This window comes from Anabrus simplex, chromosome 1, assembly GCF_040414725.1.
Source record: "Anabrus simplex isolate iqAnaSimp1 chromosome 1, ASM4041472v1, whole genome shotgun sequence".
In the NCBI taxonomy this organism is placed as follows: domain Eukaryota; kingdom Metazoa; phylum Arthropoda; class Insecta; order Orthoptera; family Tettigoniidae; genus Anabrus; species Anabrus simplex.
This window is the reverse complement of record NC_090265.1, coordinates 441072512-441091148: the sequence shown is the minus strand read 5'-3', so window position 1 is coordinate 441091148 and position 18637 is coordinate 441072512. Positions and strand designations below refer to the sequence as shown.

The following is an 18637-nucleotide window of genomic DNA, read 5'->3' as shown; positions in this document are numbered from 1 at the left end:
ATACAGTGTTGCCGTATTGCCAAGGTCTCCGATTAAGAACTAAATTTTTTTAAAATGAGTTTTATATTTCTTGGGTTAGTAATTATATATAGTAGGAGGCGGTAGGAGGAATGGTTCATTTTGTTTCATGGGTATTGTGAACATGTATTTGGGCAAAATCCTGCAATGTTCAATGTGCAATAAATTGGACTTGACAAGAGTGACTGAATGGGTGGCTATGTTTCTAGAAAATAGAAATCAGAGAATCACAGTAGGTGAAGCTTTATCTATCCCTGTAATAATTAATACGGGAATTCCTCAAGGCAGTATTATTGGACCTTTATGTTTTCTTATATACATAACAATGATATGTGTAAAGAAGTGGAATCAGAGATAAGGCTTTTTGCAGATGATGTTATTCTGTACAGAGTAATAAGAGCAACTGCAAAAAGACCTTGATAATGTTGTGAGATGGACAGTAGGCAATGGTATGACGATAAATAGGGTTAAAAGTCAGGTTGTGAGTCTCACAAAGAGGAAAAGTCCTCTCAGTTTTAATTACTGCATTGATGGGGTGAATGTTCTCTTTGGGGTCACTGTAAATACCTAGGTCTTAATGTAAGAAAAGATCTTCATTGGGGTAATCACATAAATATGATTGTAAATAAACGGTACAGATCTCTGCACATGGTTATGAGGGTATTTAGGGGTTGTAGTAAGGATGTAAAGGAGAGGGCATATAAGTCTCTGGTAAGAACCCAACTAGAGTATGGTCCCAGTGTATGGGACTCTCACCAGGATTACTTGATTCAAGAACTGGAAAAAATGTAAAGAAAAGCAGCTTGATTTGTTCTGGGTGATTTCCGACAAAAGAGTAGCGTTACAAAAATGTTGCAAAGTTTGGGCTACGAAGACTTGGGAGAAAGGAGACTGCTCGACTAAGTGGTATGTTCCCAGCTATCAGTGGAGAGATGGCATGGAATGACATCAGTAGACGAATAAGTTTGAGTGGTGTCTTTAAAAGTAGGAAAGATCACAATATGACGATAAAGTTGGAATTCAAGAGGACAAATTGGGGCAAATATTTGTTTACAGGGAGGGGAGTTAGGGATTGGAATAACTTACCAAGGGAGATGTTCAATACATTTCCAATTTCTTTGCAATCATTTAAGAAAAGGCTAGGAAAACAACAGATAGGGAATCTCCCACCTGGGCGACTGCTCTAAATGCAAATCAGTAGTGACAGATTGATTGACAGTAATCACTGATTCAGAATCTCAAAGAAGAAAACATTGAATGAAATGGGTTATGACCCAAGAAAGGAAGAGATTATAGTTGATTCTTTGATGGAGGTTAAACAGATGGTTGTAAACAACTCATAAAGGATTTGTTTACGTAGCTTAATAGTTACAAGTGCACTTTAGGAACTTTAGATCAGGAAAATATTTGCGACAACATTTCCAGAGAGAAAAGGCCATAGGGTGGAAGAATTAAAACGTGTAAAAATTGATCTGACTGCTAAAAAAACCTGCACTATAGAAGTGTTAATTGGGGATATGTAGCAAGAGAGTTTATGACAGGCAAATACATAAAGCTTACAAGCAGCCTGGTGGTCATAAAAAGTGATGATGATGCTTGTTGTTTGAAGGGGCCTAACATCTAGGTCATTGGTCCCTAAAGGTACAAAATGAGATGAAATGTAATGACAATTTAAAAGTCCACTGACCAGAATTCAAAACGTGATGACGAAGAATGAATGGATGAATATGAATTTAAAACAATCAGTGGATTTGATCTGCAATGCCCCAAATTCACAGAAACTATTGTAAATCAATAGTATATACTGACCAAGGGACTGCTTCCAAAACACAATCCTGAATCGATGATGCTTGTTGTCTAAAGGGATCCAAAATCCAGGTCATCGGCCCCTCATAATAGTACTTATCGCTCGGAAAGTAGAACCATGGCATTTGTTATGTTGCGGTACTAATAAAAAGTAGCATAGTCTCAGGGTATTCCACATATTATGGTACTACTCACAGGTAATGTAATAAGCAGATGTAACACAGACCTATGGTGTTTCTCATATTGCGGCACCATTTACAAGCAATGAAAACCTATGGTGTTCCTCATGTAGTGGGTACTATTCATAGGCAACGCAGAGCCAAGGTGTCGCTCATATAGTGGTACTAATCACAGGCAACGGCCAGACCCACGGTGTTTCTCACATAATGGTACTAATTACAGGCAATGTAGGCCCATAGTGTTCCGCATGTCATGGTACTACCACGGGTACGGTAAACCCCATCCTGATTCACAATCTGTTGCTACTAATCACAAACCTATTGTATAGGCTACCTAACATAGTGGCACTATTCACAAGTAAAAGCGACCCATGGTCTTCCCCACTTGATGGTAGTAACTACAAGTAGTCTCATGGTTCTAATTCGATCATCCCTTAGTCACCCCTTTTACGACAGACAGGGGATACCGTGGGTGTACTGTTAGTCTGCGTTTGGTCCGTGAGAGCTATTTTATTTCGCTTAAATCCGCCGGCAAGCCAGTTAGGACCGCCCTATCTGCCACCTGGGAGTATCACCTCTCCCCCTGCTATGCCAGCGGAGTGGATTTGTGGGGTCATAAAAGAAAAAACTAAACTTGGGTGGACATTAATGGGGAGAAATCCTAATATTAAAAGCAAGAATAATATTGCCATGACTATGATAGCAATGTGTCAAGGACTCTAAAATTTCTAAGTTATGGAATTTAGAACTGACTGATATTAGCGATCCTGCAGAGCAGAAAACCAAAGAAGAAGAAGAATCTAAGTATGCTATTATACAGCACTTTAAAGAAACAGTATCTATTAAAAGTGATGATCGTTTTGAGGTTCACATGCCCTGGAAAATATGTCATCTTCCTCTTCCTGACAAATTGTCTTTAAGAAAATTAGAAACCACCCAGAATAAGTTGTTGACTGAAGGTTTATTGCAAGATTATCAGCAAGTATTAGATGAATGGGTAGAAGAAGTCCTTCAATCCAAACTTTCTAACTATGGGCTTTACTGCCTTCACCGCCATGCCTTAAATGAAAACAGCACTAAGAGGTACAGACCAGTTTTCAATGTCTTCTCAAGGTTCATCATTAAATGATTGCTTAGTTAAGGGAATTAATCTAATGAAACAGGTACCAGCAGTTCTGCTGTGATTGTGATTAAGAGCAAATAGGTGTGATAGGTGATACTATGAAAAACATTTTTGCAGAGAAGTCTTTACGGAGGAGATTGGGATTTTCTAAGTCTTCTCTGGCTCAATACAGAAGGAGAACTGAAAGTTCTTCATCACAGAGTTGTATTTGGGGTTTCTTGCAATAGATTTTTTTTTTATTAGCTGCCATTACTAATTGCCATATATCTAATATAATCAAGCTTATTGAAGGCAATGAACTTGAAACTTCTATTTCCATATAAAGACTCTGAAAAATACCTTCTACATTGACAATCTGAAGGAAGATTTATGGCACGATCTTCAGGTATTATGAAGGAACAAATGTTTGAGTTGAGAGGCTGGGAACATACTATTTTAAATCCATGATACAAAGGAGATGTAAATCTAAAGTTTTGGGACTACTATGGAATCTACTGGCTGATACTTTATTACTTTCTTCACAAGATTTCCATTTCAATCCTCCAGGAAAGGTAACAAAGAAAAATGCTTTTTCCATGTTTAACAATATGTTTGATCCTATTGGATTTACATGCCCTGTATCACTATGCTCTGCTGTTATGAACAGAGCACTCTGAGAATATTTAAAATGGATCCAAGAACTTCCATACCTGAATAATATAAAAATTCCTTGGTGAATTGTTGGATCTAATACTGTTGATTTAAGTCTGTACACATTCTGTGATGTGAGTCAATTGGCATATGCTTCAGCAGTTTCCTTGAGAGTTGTGCCAGTAACTGGAGTGGCTGTGCAATTGCTCCAAGCTTTAAAGATAAGGATTTGTCCATTAAAGAAAATAACAATTCTTCGATTAGAGTTATTAGCAGCCACTACAGGGGCCAGATTACATAAATCGGTATTGGACAACTAAGACTTTTATTTGGACCAAGTCATAAACAATACTTACATGGATTCGTCATGATGATTCATGGTTAACTTTTGTTGGCTACAGAGTGATAGAAATTAAGAGGTAGTCTCACACAGACCAATGGAGACATGTTTCTGGTGATAAGAATCCTGTTGATCTACCGTCGTGAGGATGCGGAGTGAAATATTTATCTGAATCAAAATGATGGGAGGGCCCTGAATGGGGTTGAGATCCACTAGAAGACTCTTTTTTTATTTTTTTTATTACAATTTTGCTTTACATCGCATCAACCAGATAGGTCTTAACTTGTGGCAACGATGGGATAGGAAAGGAAGTGACTGTGGCCTCAATTAAGGTACAGGCCTACAGCCCCAGCATTTGCCTGGTGTTAAAATGGGAAACCACGGAAAACCATCTCCAGAGCTGCCGACAGTGGGGTTCGAACCCACTATCTCCCGAATGCAAGCTCACAGCTGCGCACCCCTAAACACATGGCCAACTCGTCTGGTGGTCAATGTTTTCAAATCAGATTAATGAGAATGATGTTTTCCAAGAGAATCATTAACGGCAATAAATGAAGATTGTGATGATTGGTTCTGCCGATATTCTTTAAAAGTATACTCAGATTGTTTAGTAGGTTGATCTTCAGGTTTGCATACCCTGCAGAGCAACACAGAAGAGAACTTATTGTTAGAGAATTAAAAAATGCACAGACTTTCATCATAAAATATATAGGCCTACTCAAAGAGAATCGTTTTCTGGAGTTGAAGGTAGGTAGTTTCCAGCATTCAAGCATAAGACAGATAAGATGGAATTTTGAGCATTAAGACAAACATAAATGAGCATGATGACAACAAAGACTTCAGACACCCAATTATATCAGCTGCTAGACCGCCAATGGTAGTTTTGTTTAGCAAGAATCTACACAACAAAACAAGTCATACAGCTGCGCAGTCCAACGTTGATATTAAGAGGGCAATATTGGGTTACAGGACAGAAAGCAATTAAGCAAATTATTTCCAAGTGTTCCATTTGTCAAAGATATAAAGCTAAAAGAACTGAAAGGCCCCAGTGGCATTACCGTTAGATCGAGTTCAGGAAGCAGCTCCTTTTGAAGTCGTATGATTAGACTTAGACGGACCACTTTCCTTGAAAAGCTAGACAAAAGCTTGGATATTCTTGTTTACATGAGCCATATATCGTGCTACCCATTTAGAGTTGATTTCAGGACTATCCACCAATATGTTTCTTCAGGCACTTTGTCGCTGAAAGGGAAGGCCTGCAAAAACCTACAGCAACAATGGAACCAATTTCTTTGGCGCTGATGCATTTAGTCGTAGCATCGTTAATTAGCAGCATATATCGGTGCACTGCCTCATCTCCGGGTACCAGTGCTTCATCTTATTAGGTGTTTTCATAGCTGAAAGGCAGATGCAGTTAAGAAAGTGAGGACGTGGATGTGGTTGGTCTTGATTTACTTGGCGGGGAGTGGTGAGGTGTATAGTACAGTTTGAAGAATCCAATGGACATTTATTCAACCCACTGCTACCGACTAGATAGGTTTTATGGTGAGGATGGGACAAGAAAGGGCTAGAAGTGGGAAGGAAGCAGCTGTGGCCTTAATTAACCCTGGAGTGGTCGCATGGGTTTTGCCAATATTAATGGTCGCACCGGGTCTCTCAGACCCATTTTTTCTCAGTGTTTTACTATTAGATTTTTACACTTTATTTCCAATTACAGTATTATAGGACATTATTTCATTTATTTTAATGCAGTTTACATGACTACAATAAGTTATTTAACTATCCTGTTTCTTAACCAAAAAATGTATTTTTATAATTACACTGAAAAACTTATTGTTTTCTGTTAACTTATGAAAGGTAAAACATGGAAACAGTAAAATGTATTTTACATCATTTTTTTCACTTTTTCCTGCATCTACATGCACAAACCAACACTTTCATCTATTTTCTACACAGTCTTAATAAAACGTATTTTTGAGAACTTTACATCTGAACTATTGGTACAAAAATATGGACTTTTTTTTTAGGTATGTGTGAATTACAAATCAAATTAGTTTTGGAAAATCATCGAAGTACAGAGAAACATTGCTTTCATCAATTTCTATGCACATTCTGCAGACAAGTCGTCCATGTTCTCCGCAAATGAAATTTTGGCCCTTGGGGCAGATGAAGGATGTCTTCCTCTTTGTTTGTTGGGCAGAAATGACCAAGAGCTTCTTCCTCTTCATATTACTCCAATATGGAACGAATCCAGGCAGAATTAACTTCATCCATTGTTACACAGAAGAAGTAGTGTACTAAACTAACAATGCGAAGTTTGACAAAAAAGACCAACATTGACAATCGCACCGGGTCTGCAAGACCCTGAACAGCCTGTACGCGCAAAGTTTCCAAGGCAACTGAGAGCGGGCTACTGTGTTCGGTTGAAGGTCGGGAACCAAGAAGCTATCAGAGATGGGGAAGCGCTCGGTGCATTCCAACAGCAGGAACACCAATAAGTATATCCCCCCGGGTCTCGTAGACCCATCGCAACCACTCCAGGGTTAAGGTACCATTTACCTGGTGTAAAAATGGGAAACCATTGAAAACCATCTTCAAGGCTGCCGACAGTGGAGGTTCGAACCCACTAACTCCCGAATACTGAATTTTGGCCGCACTTAAGAGACTGCAGCTATCGAGCTCGGTCCTAGCCACTTTTAGTGCACTATGACTTCAACGGCTAGTGTATGGCCGTAAGTTTTTTTTTTTTTAACTTCCGTTCAGCCTTTGTAAGGGAGACCCTCCGATGACGGTGGGCAGCATCTGCCATGTAACTGCATGTTTTGTGGTGGAGGTTAGTGTTGTGTGCGAGTTGCAGGGATATTGAGGACAGCACAAAGTTCCCGAGCAAAGGGAATTAACCATTTAAGGTTAAAATCTCCGACCCGGCTGGGAATCGAACCCAGGACCCTGTGACCAAAGGCCAGGACGTAAACCATTGAGCCGGACGGCCGTAAGTTAAAAAAGCAAGATAGTAGTTTTACAACACTATTGACATAGTGAACGTAGCCATGGGATCTACAGTTTTACGTGGAATCCGAAAGCACAGGACGTGACATTTAGTTTCGTAAAACCCACATGCAGTGGCTGGGAACTGAACGGCTACCTTGGTTAGGAACAAAATAACGCCACGCTGCTAACACACCCGTAGTCGTAAGTTTACGTGTTATTTCCTAAATCACCACATTGTGCTAATATGTTAGGGGTAGAAATACTGAGCGAAATTATTACTTATTCGTTCCAAACCACTTTCATTCCATTTTCACGCAAATTATAAAGATGATTTTGTAAATTATTACTAGGCTATTATTGTCACAATTGAATTTATTAACATGGCATTATTACTCACACATTTAACAATTTCTGCTCGCTCTTTTACGATTTCTTCTGTATATTTTCTGTAAGCTGCATCGGGAGGCATCAGCTGTAGAGCTCTGAGTATCTTGCCATACAGTACACCCAAAGTATGATGAGGTTTTAATGCAACTGCCAGACCTGTTAACCCCGTGTTCTAGAAATATATGAACACAGGAATGAGATTAGTTTTAATTATCAAATACCCTTTCCCTTCTGTAAATTCTGTTATTCATCAAGGATACCTTTTTCAGTGCACCCGATGCCATTTCAAGTTCTTCTTATTCCTTAGAAATTAATGGGCTTCCCTGAACAGCGGGGTACCCAGTCTTTCTTTCTTGATATTTGGTTGGGCTCTGTATTTAACTAACACCCAGTTCCAATACTTTGTAAATGAAACACTGTCGAACACTCAGAAACATTTAGTTATGGTGACTAAGAAATACTTCATCTCACAGGGCAAAGATCACTGGTATGGGTGAAAATCTACATCTTGTGGGTGTAAGTGTAATAGACATAGGAGTAAGCACGGGGACACAAGGTACTATATCTTCACGCCGAAGTGACCCATCTTGGCGTCTTCTACTTTGAAATACGGAACGGGTCTACAATTGGGAAGGACAAAGGATAGAACACAACAACTAAAGGATCTAGTATTAAGGATGGAATAACACAAATAGAGGGTTAGAATGTAGATATCGCGCAAAGTGTAATGAAAGCTTACCAATGACATGTGATATGACTAACGACGTGTTACCCTAAACCGTACCTATCAAAGAGCATCTGACCTACCAATGAGAATTTACCTACTGAATCTGGATCTTTTTAACAAAAGAACAACGCATTAACATATGTGCTAGAGGCGACAAAAGACAATAGTAACGCGAACATTGTGCTCATTTTCTGCTAGAGTTGTATAATAACAAAAATTAAACAAAACCTACTATAAGTAGGCATAGTCGGGAGTGTTATGAAAACTATGTAAGTGACACAACTATTAATGAAACGTGAATCTTATGGTATGTTTATAATATGATGTCCGTGTCATCTAAATATTTGTTTAATATGTATATTATGTCCGGGGGGTACCCAGTCACTGAGCCTATAATTATTATTATTAGTATAGAATTTCGCATAATGTGCATGGAGTAGTTAATTTTCACAGAACTTTCTTAGAGAGAAGCCGCGTCGATTCAACACCTCCTAGATATATAAGGCCTCACAACTGTTCTGGGAATATACTGTGACGTCAAAATCTGGAGGCAAGCTTGAACCTTTTCAGTAATAACACAGCAATGAGTTTGGCCATGTAACGCTGAAATTAGAAGAGTTTTAATTCGTTTAATGGTGCCAATTGTTAATACCGTTGTACGTAATGGTACTGATGTGTTGCGTACTCAACTTTAAGGAGAATTCCGGCAGTGATAACGAAGTGCATGCATTAAGTTTACGAAAGACGAGGTTATGCGGCAGATATGTTTACGTGCAATTCCAAGACAAGACTACAGATTTACTAATAACTCAATGGTGAGTAACTATTATTATTACATTCTCACACAATCATAATGAGTATAGGCCTTTGACGTATTTAACTACACGCAACAGCTGGTGATATGTAGGCATATTTACTCTTTAATGATACAAGGTTATGTTAGATCACAATCATGGGATACATTATTTCAACGGTATTATTATTATTATTATTATTATTATTATTATTATTATTATTATTATTATTATTATTATTATTATTATTATTATTATTATTATTATTATACGCATTAAAACATACCACCTACAGGAGCTGCTGGTGTAGGCCGATTCACTCTGTAAATGCACGAATTTCGCTCACGGTGATACATTATTTTACAGGTATGCCACAGACATTTCAAAGTCGGTGATATTTTATGGGAAGTAACTGGTACTGATGATGGGCAGTTGGAAAAGATATAAGCCACTGCTGTCTCTGACGATCATGGTCTTGGAAGAGGAGTAGTTAAAAGAACCAGGCAAAAATGTAGAATAGAAAGGAGCAATAAACAGAGCCATTGAAGATAGTACATATCTCATACACAGAATTTCAACACAGCTGAAAAGTACAATAAACACGTTGTTACCTGATGGTTGTTGTACTGTGATGAAGGGAACGTAAGTATTTTTTCTGTACGTCGATACATCAAGGCAACCATACTGCATGGCATATGTAATCATCTTATAAGACAGTGCCTTTATTCTAAACGGGTTTTATTAAAGTAAAAATATTTCTAATGTATATGTGGACAAAATTACTAATATAAATGCGGTATATTCTTTAGTTACAAAACATCATAGCTGCATCACAAGGAATGAGTGTAACAATGTGTAGAAAGATTCAATAAATAAGTTAATTCTAGTCCTAGTTGGTGAATTGGACACCGAGGATGATGTTCCCACAGTTAATTTAATAGCCATAGTTAAAACATTTCTTACTTCATAAAGGAGTATGTGCATGATTTTCTTGTTATTGGTTCAACCTTCTGTCTGATATCTCCTCATGTTTACAAATTGATGGCCGACCCCGTGGTGAGGGGATATAATGCCTGCCTCTTACCCGGAGGCCCCGGTTCGATTCCAGGCCAAGTCAGGGATTTTTACCTAGATCTGAGGGCTGGTTTGAGGTCCACTCAGCCTGCGTGTTTACATTTGCGAGCTATCTGACGGTGAGATAGCGGCCCAGGTCTAGAAAGCCAAGAATAACGGCTGAAAGGATTCGTCATGTGGAACCCAAGACACCTCGTAATCTGCAGGCCTTCGGGCTGAGCAGGATCAAGGCCAAGCCCATCAGGGCTGTTGCGCCGTGCGATTTTTTTAATTTATGAGACAGTAGCAATTTAATGTTGCCACAATATGTCAATACTTTTAAAAGAGTAGGCTCCAGTCCGAATGGTAGTCCAATATTAGGTTAGAAACTTACATACTTTCTGGAATACATAAAGGTTTCGAACAGAATTACAAATTAGTAACATCGATGGTAGGTGAAATTCTCATTAAACCATACATGAACTTCAAGAGAGGAAACATTGTAGGCTCATGTGCAAATACTGCCAGTGATGCTACATCAGCTTAGATGTTAGGCCTATGCTAATATTATACGTGCTAGTTTTCTTTTAAGATCACGTAATACCTATTTAAATTGAAATATGTTTGTAACATTCTGTTGTGATGTTAGCAATTCGGCCTAAGTGAGTTAACATTGCAAAATGCTGTCGTGTTTTACAACTGTCTGCTGTTTATCTTTAATGGCAGAGTCACTAAAATACGGTAATAACGACAGTATAATTCAATATCCTTCAAATTTGAAACGCTATTTGTTAGTAAATAAATTATTCCATTGGCATACATACATACATACATTATCATTATAGACTGTTATGCCTTTCAGCGTTCAGTCTGCAAGCCTCTGAGAATTTACTAAACGTCGCCACAATCCTCGATTTGCAGCTAATGTTGTGGCTTCATTTAGTTCTATACCTCTTACCTTTAAATCGTTAGAAACAGAGTCTAACCATCGTCGTCTTGGTCTCCCTCTACTTCTCTTACCCTCCATAACAGAGTCCATTATTCTCCTAGGTAACCTATCCTCCTCCATTCGCCTCACATGACCCCACCACCGAAGCCGGTTTATGCGTACAGCTGCATCCATCGAGTTCATTCCTAAATTAGCCTTTATCTCCTCATTCCGAGTTCCCTCCTGCAATTGTTCCCACCTGTTTGTACCAGCAATCATTCTTGCTACTTTCATGTCTGTTACTTCTAACTTATGAATAAGATATCCTGAGTCCACCCAGCTTTCGCTCCCATAAAGCAAAGTTGGTCTGAAAACAGACCGATGTAAAGATAGTTTCGTCTGGGAGTTGACTTCCTTCTTACAGAATACTGCTGATCGCAACTGCGAGCTCACTGCATTAGCTTTACTACACCTTGATTCAATCTCACTTACTATTTTACCATCCTGGGAAAACACACAACCTAAATACTTGAAATTATCGACCTGTTCTAGCTTTGTATCACCAATCTGACATTCAATTCTGTTGGATTTCTTACCTACTGACATCAATTTAGTCTTCGAGAGGCTAATTTTCATACCATACTCATTGCACCTATTTTCAAGTTCCAAGATGTTAGACTGCAGGCTTTCGGCACAGTCTGCCATTAAGACCAAGTCGTCAGCATAGGCCAGGCTGCTTACTACATTTCCACCTAACTGAATCCCTCCCTGCCATTTTATACCTTTCAGCATATGATCCATGTAAACTACAAACAGCAAAGGTGAAAGATTACAGCCTTGTCTAACTCCTGTAAGTACCCTGAACCAAGAACTCATTCTACCATCAATTCTCACTGAAGCCCAATTGTCAACATAAATGCCTTTGATTGATTTTAATAATCTACCTTTAATTCCATAGTCCCCCAGTATAGCGAACACCTTTTCCCTCGGTACCCTGTCATATGATTTCTCTAGATCTACGAAACATAAACACAATTGCCTATTCCTCTCGTAGCATTTTTCAATTACCTGGCGCAAACTGAAAATCTGATCCTGACAGCCTCTCTGTGGTCTGAAACCACACTGGTTTTCATCCAACTTCCTCTCAACGACTGATCGCACCCTCCCTTCCAAGATGCCTGTGAATACTTTGCCTGGTATACTAATCAATGAGATACCTCGATAGTTATTGCAATCCTTCCTGTTCCCTTGCTTATAGATAGGTGCAATTACTGCTTTTGTCCAATCTGAAGGTACCTTACCAACACTCCACGCTAATTTGACTAATCTATGAAGCCATTTCATCCCTGCCTTCCCACTATACTTCACCATTTCAGGTCTAATTTCATCTATTCCTGCTGCCTTATGACAATGCAGTTTATTTACTATCCTTTCCACTTCCTCAAGCATAATTTCACCAACATCATTTTCCTCCTCCCCATGAGCTTGACTGTTTGCAACACCACCATGATAATTTCCTTTTACATTGAGAAGATGTTCAAAATATTCCCTCCACCTCTCCAGTGATTCCCTGGGATCTGTTATGAGTTCACCTGAATTACTCAGAACACTGTTCATTTCCTTTTTCCCTCCCTTCCTAAGATTCTTTATTACTGTCCAGAAAGGTTTCCCTGCTGCTTGACCTAGCCTTTCCAGGTTATTACCAAAATCTTCCCATGACTTCTTTTTGGATTCAACAACTATTTGTTTCGCTCTGTTTCTTTCATCTACGTACAAATCCCTGTCTGCCTCGGCCCTTGTTTGGAGCCATTTCTGATAAGCCTTCTTTTTACGTTTACAGGCTGCTCTCACTTCATCATTCCACCAAGATGTTCGCCTTTTCCCATCTTTACACACAGTTGTTCCTAGGCATTCCCTTGCTGTTTCTACTACGGCATCCCTGTATGCCACCCATTCACTTTCTATATCCTGAACCTGCTTACTGTCTACTGTTCGAAACTTCTCACTAATCATATCCATGTACTTCTGTCTAATTTCCTCCTCCTGGAGATTTTCTACCCTTATTCGTTTGCAGACAGATTTCACTTTCTCTACCCTAGGCGTAGAGATACTTAGTTCACTACGGATCAGATAATGGTCTGTATCATCGAAAAATCCCCGAAAAACTCGTACATTCCTAACAGATTTCCTGAATTCAAAGTCTGTTAAGATATAGTCTATTATGGATCTGGTACCCCTAGCCTCCCATGTGTAGCGGTGAATAGCCTTATGCTTGAAGAATGTATTCGTAACAGCTAAACCCATACTAGCACATAAGTCAAGCAAACGCTTCCCATTCCCATTAGCTTCCATATCTTCCCCACATTTACCAATCACCCTTTCGTATCCTTCGGTTCTATTCCCAACTCTCGCATTGAAATCGCCCATTAGCACTATTCTATCCTTGCTGTTGACCCTGACCACGATGTCGCTCAATGCTTCATAAAACTTGTCAACTTCATCCTCATCTGTACCCTCACATGGTGAATACACAGACACAATTCTTGTCCTAATTCCTCCCACTGACAAATCTACCCATATCATTCGCTCACTTACGTGCCTAACAGAAACTATGTTGCGTGCAATGGTATTCCTGATAAAGAGCCCTACCCCAGACTCTGCCCTTCCCTTTCTAACACCCGTCAAGTACACTTTATAATCTCCTATCTCTTCCTCCTTATCTCCCCTTACCCGAATATCACTTACTCCTAGCACATCCAGATGCATCCTCTTTGCTGACTCAGCAAGTTCTACCTTCTTTCTTCCATAAGCCCCATTAATATTGATAGCTCCCCATCGAATTCCATTTCGTTCGCCAAGTTGTTTCCAAGGAGTCCCTCGCCTGTCAAATGGGAGTGGGACTCCATTACTCCCATAGGTCCGAGGCTTGCTTAAAGTGTTCTGAGCTCGGTAAATTCATGAAGCAGGATGCTGCCCTACTTGCATTGGCAAAAAATATTAAATTCATGCCTGTGTTTAACTATGTTCCGCGTTTCTCTGCATTGCCATCGCCTCCGTAGCGTGACGTCACTACGCTGTTGTTAGGCCTTATTATCTAGGAGGTGTTGGTCGATTACACCACAGTACGTGATATCAGTCACATGGCCGACCGCATAGTTCACACAGACACTGTATATCCGGGACGTGGAACTTCTTCATGCTGCACACTCTATGGTGAAACCCATGTACTGCAAGACGGGTAACTATATGTCGAAGCTCGTAGTTCGAGTCCATCCAGTCAGTTGACATCATTGCTTCGGTCGCATAGAAATCGCCCCATATTTCCTTCCGTTTCTCTTGCAGCTCGTGTAATAATTGTTGATAGGCCTCAGTAGATGGCAGATGCAACTGCATGCGAAGTTCTTCCATGTAGTATTCCTGCCGAGCCCGAACATACACCAGGCGGGAAGGGGTGAATTTTGAAAGATTCATAGCCTTTTTCAGATACCTTGCTTTGACACTTTCTAATAGTTTCAGGTCTTTCTTCTTCAGGTGGTCCCATATACATTCCAGAGCATACGTCAAGACGGGTGTCACTTTCAGCTTAAATAGGTCCATAGCCGTTTTGAGCGAAAGTTTACTGATATTCTTCACTTCGCTCATTGCAGCCACTGCAGACGCTACCTTCTCCTTTATATGTATGGAGAAGACATCGGCATGGGTTTGGAATGTCAGACCCAGATACTTGAAATTGTTCACTATTTGCAGGTTTGACCCTTCTAATGTAATAACTTGGTTTGCAGCTAGTCTTCCTCCCTTTCTGAAGGTCATCATGACCGTTTTCACTTTATTCATCCTTAGCCCATTCTCTTTAGACCATTTCAGTAATTTGTCGAAGGCTACTTGTAACTGCTCAATCGATTACGATGTTAGAACCATGTCGTCCGCATACATATAGATCGCGACGTTGTTCATGCTAACTACTTGTACTACATCCAAGACAGCTATGTTGAACAGTAGGGGGCTTAGTGGGTCGCCCTGCAATATACCGTTCGTTTGTTCTAACACGCTGGATACGGATCTGTTGTCGTCGATCTGGACCACGTTGTTCGCAAGAATACTCCTTATAAGCATTGATATGTAGTTTTGAGGTCCAATTAGGGATTCTAGCTTCTCTATTATAAGCTTTCTGCTCACCAGGTCGAAGGCCTTGCAATAGTCAATAAATATGGCATGTAATTTGCCACCTTTCAGTCTCAATGATCTCTCGATATCATTTTGTAGGCATTTTATGCCGTCGATTGTTGAACGACCCTTCCGGAAACCAAGTTGTTCCTCAGGTAATCTTTTGTCCACTAAGTCTGATAGTCTTTCCGTCAATAATCTTGTCAGTATTTTAAAGCCTGCACATTCTAAAGCAATGACCCTATATGAGTTAGGGTCACCTATATCTCCTTTTCCCTTGTATAACACCTTTAGTAATGAGCTTCTCCACTTGTCTGGCACGTTGCACTCTAGTAGGCAGTTATTAAGCAAGTGTGTCCAGTCTTCTGGCAGTACATTTGTGCTCTCTGTTATGTGTTCGTTGAAAATCTGGTCAGGGCCGCATGCTTTTTTCTTCTTCAGCTTTTTTAATGCTGTTTCGAATTCCTTTGCAGTAAACAGTTCTACGTTTACGTTGCTCTTGTGATCTTCAACTGGTGCCGGTCGTGTTTCTTCCTTCTGTAGCACATCTTTGAAATGCGCTTCCCAGATCTCCATGGGTATATCCCTGGGGAATTGAGGTTGTTTTGCTTTCAGGGCTTTATATGGATGTGCCTTGGCTTCTTCTATTAGCTTCTTTTCTTCATCCAGCAAAAAATCTTTCCTTGTAGCTCTCAATATGGTTTTGTATTCTCTATTTTTCTTTGTATATTCCTGTAGATCAGACTGAGACTGGGATTTTCTGAATATGTGCAGCGCTTGGAGCGCTTCCTCACGGGCTTTGTAGCATAGCTTATTAAACCATGGCTTTGCACGTCTGGGGTTAACTAATGGTCGTTCGGCAGCTATTTTGATAATGCTCTCAAGATAGTCCAGTATCTGATTCAGATCTCGCCCATCTGTGGGATTTATGTCTTCGCGTGCCTTTTTAAGAATCTCTTGATTTAGTTTCCTACAGTATGGATTTCTGGCTTCGGTCTTCTTCGGTGACATTCGTTCTACACAGAGTGTGATTTCTACTGGTAAATGTTTTCTGATGACCACATCATCCCTTACTCTGCCGCCTGTTATTGTGCACGTTTTCATGTTTGTAAAAACAAGGTCTATTGTGCTGCTCCCATTGCTGCATATATACGTCATGCGGTGAGGATCATTTACAAGGGACAGCCCTTTCCCTTGTATAAAACTGAGTATACTGTCTGTTTTCTTGTTAACTCGGTCCACCCGACAGTTCAAGTCTACTGCTAGTATAACTGTCTCACTACTGTGAATTTTAGCTAGCGTTGTGCCTATGGCGTCTATTATTTCTTCCTCTTTGCATTCTGGTTGGAAGTATGCTCCTATAATTACACATGAGTTTGTTCTCACTGCCAATACATTGTCAGTATTATATATCGTCCTGATCGGGGCTAGTCTCGGACTCACCAAGCATGTTATGCCGCCTTTCGGTCTGCCTTTCTCTCCTTGTATAGCAAGAACATGCGCTGCATACACGTTATTTGGACACCACTCCTTTGTCAAAAATGTCTCCACTAAAATAACTATGTCGTAATCTACGAGTATGTCTTTAGGCATCATATTCTTGGCATTTACTAGACCCTCAATATTCCACGACAGGCATTTGACGGTTATGTTCGTCTCTTCCCCTAAATCTCCAAGGGGCACGAAAAGTACGACAGATTACATTTTCCGGCCAGAACTTGCTGTTATATACCTTCTCGAGGTCTTTCAGGGGCACGCCAATTTTGAATGCTCGACTAGAAGGTCTGGAGCTCACTAGTTGACAGTCGATGTCACTTATTCCGCTTTCTTTTAGGTATTCCTCGAGGTCCTCATTCGTTGTGTCAGCATTGAGCCTTCCGATGTATAACCAGCCCTTGCCCTCAGCTGCTTTGATCTTGCTCCCTCCTTGCTTACTGCCACGCAATAGCTCCCTTTTCTCATGAGGCCCGGGTCTCTGGAGTTGGCTTCCCTGTTTTGTCCGCCCTTCTTCCGTGGTTCCCGTTAATTGTGTATGCCGTCTACGGCTACGCTGCGTTTTCCAAGGGCCATCATAACCTATTTCTACCTCTTTCTCTTCCATTCTCACTCCCATGCTGCCGGTTTGTTGTGTTTCCATTTGCATATGTTGTGCTGGACGGTCTCCCTCGCTAGAGCTTCTTGGTCTTTGGATGATGATGCTGCCAGGTTCTGTTTGTTTTCTTTCTTTCGCCGACAGGTCTGTACGTCGTTCCGTTACATTCCTTATTACAGTCTCCCTCTTGAGCGTCCTATTTTCATCTGCCATTGCTCTTTTAATTTCCTCTTTGAATTTTTCCTGTAGATTCGATTCCAGAAACTTGAGAATTGCATCTACTTTCAAAGTTAGGTTGGCTATGGCTTCATTGTCTGGTTCGGCTGTCGTTTGGATTTTCAGAACAGTCGATTTACATGCGACACATAGCCATGTCAACTTGCAGGTTCGCCTTTTAATAATATCGTATTCACCTTTATTTAGCTTTATACAGTCAGCGTGTTGCCAAATTCTGCAACGTTCGCATTCAACTGCTTTTTCGTTCTCTCTCACAACCTCCGTACAGATATTACAAACATCACCCATTTCAACCCCTCTGATTTCTGTATCCGTTAGCATTGCTGTTCTTTACTCTTACAACGCTTGGAACAAAGATGGCGCACTCACTCGCTTGACTATGCACTTACTTCCGCACTGTTTATTCTGTGATTAGTAGAGCTACATAGATTCTCACCCCTAATGCACAGCAGTTGGCTACACTGAACAATGTTTATAATTCTTGGTTAGGGTGCACGTGCACACTATTATCGCTTAGTATTTAAATTAGAGGCACAAGATCGAAACCTTCGAAACCTTTATAGATCACGTTAGTCTACGCAGTTCGTACTCTGTAGCACCAACTATCAATCGTTAACATCATTCAAGAAGCTATTAAACTTACTACAGAAACTGCACATAACCCCTCCGACGAACTTACAGCCTATAATGAACAGCTCCATAGTGCTTTACTTGTTTCATATAGATTCTTAGATTTGGCTTCAAAATTGATAGCAAGGAATATAGATACATTTAGTAAACAACTATTGCAATAATTATTCAGTGACAGTCTCGCTATAATGCTCGAATTGCCACAACACAGTTCGGTATAAAATTCATCTTTGCGACAGGACATTACACCAAACAGTTATAGCATGGAAGCGGCAAAATGTTCAAAATGTAACGTCCCTTTCACAAAGGACGACAACGCCGTGGGCTGTGATGGATGTCCCCTTTGGTTTCACAGTACCTGTAGGCATACCCCATTGGGAGTAACAGAAGCCAAGGCATTGAATTCCAAAAAAGGCAATCTACTCTGGATGTGTGACACTTGCAGATACAGACTACACAACTATGGGCTGTGTAAAACATCTCCGGAAAATGCCGAAGCCATCACAGAAAGCATAAAGTCCTGTAAGGAGCTGAAAGA

General features: G+C 40.2%; 1 protein-coding gene across 1 annotated transcript in view; it reads right to left on the bottom strand.

The window, feature by feature from the left end:
• Window positions 1-7819, bottom strand: part of ND-13B (NADH dehydrogenase (ubiquinone) subunit ND-13B) — a 31932-nt gene extending 24113 nt beyond the window's left edge. Inside the window, exons 1-2 of the mRNA XM_068225002.1 lie at window positions 7735-7819; window positions 7485-7646 (exon numbers count right to left, since the gene is read on the bottom strand). Of these exons, the coding sequence (XP_068081103.1) occupies window positions 7485-7646; window positions 7735-7758 (186 nt within the window). The 5' untranslated portion in view covers window positions 7759-7819. The remainder of the gene's footprint in view (window positions 1-7484; window positions 7647-7734) is intronic.
• Between the last annotated feature and the right edge of the window lie 10818 nt (window positions 7820-18637).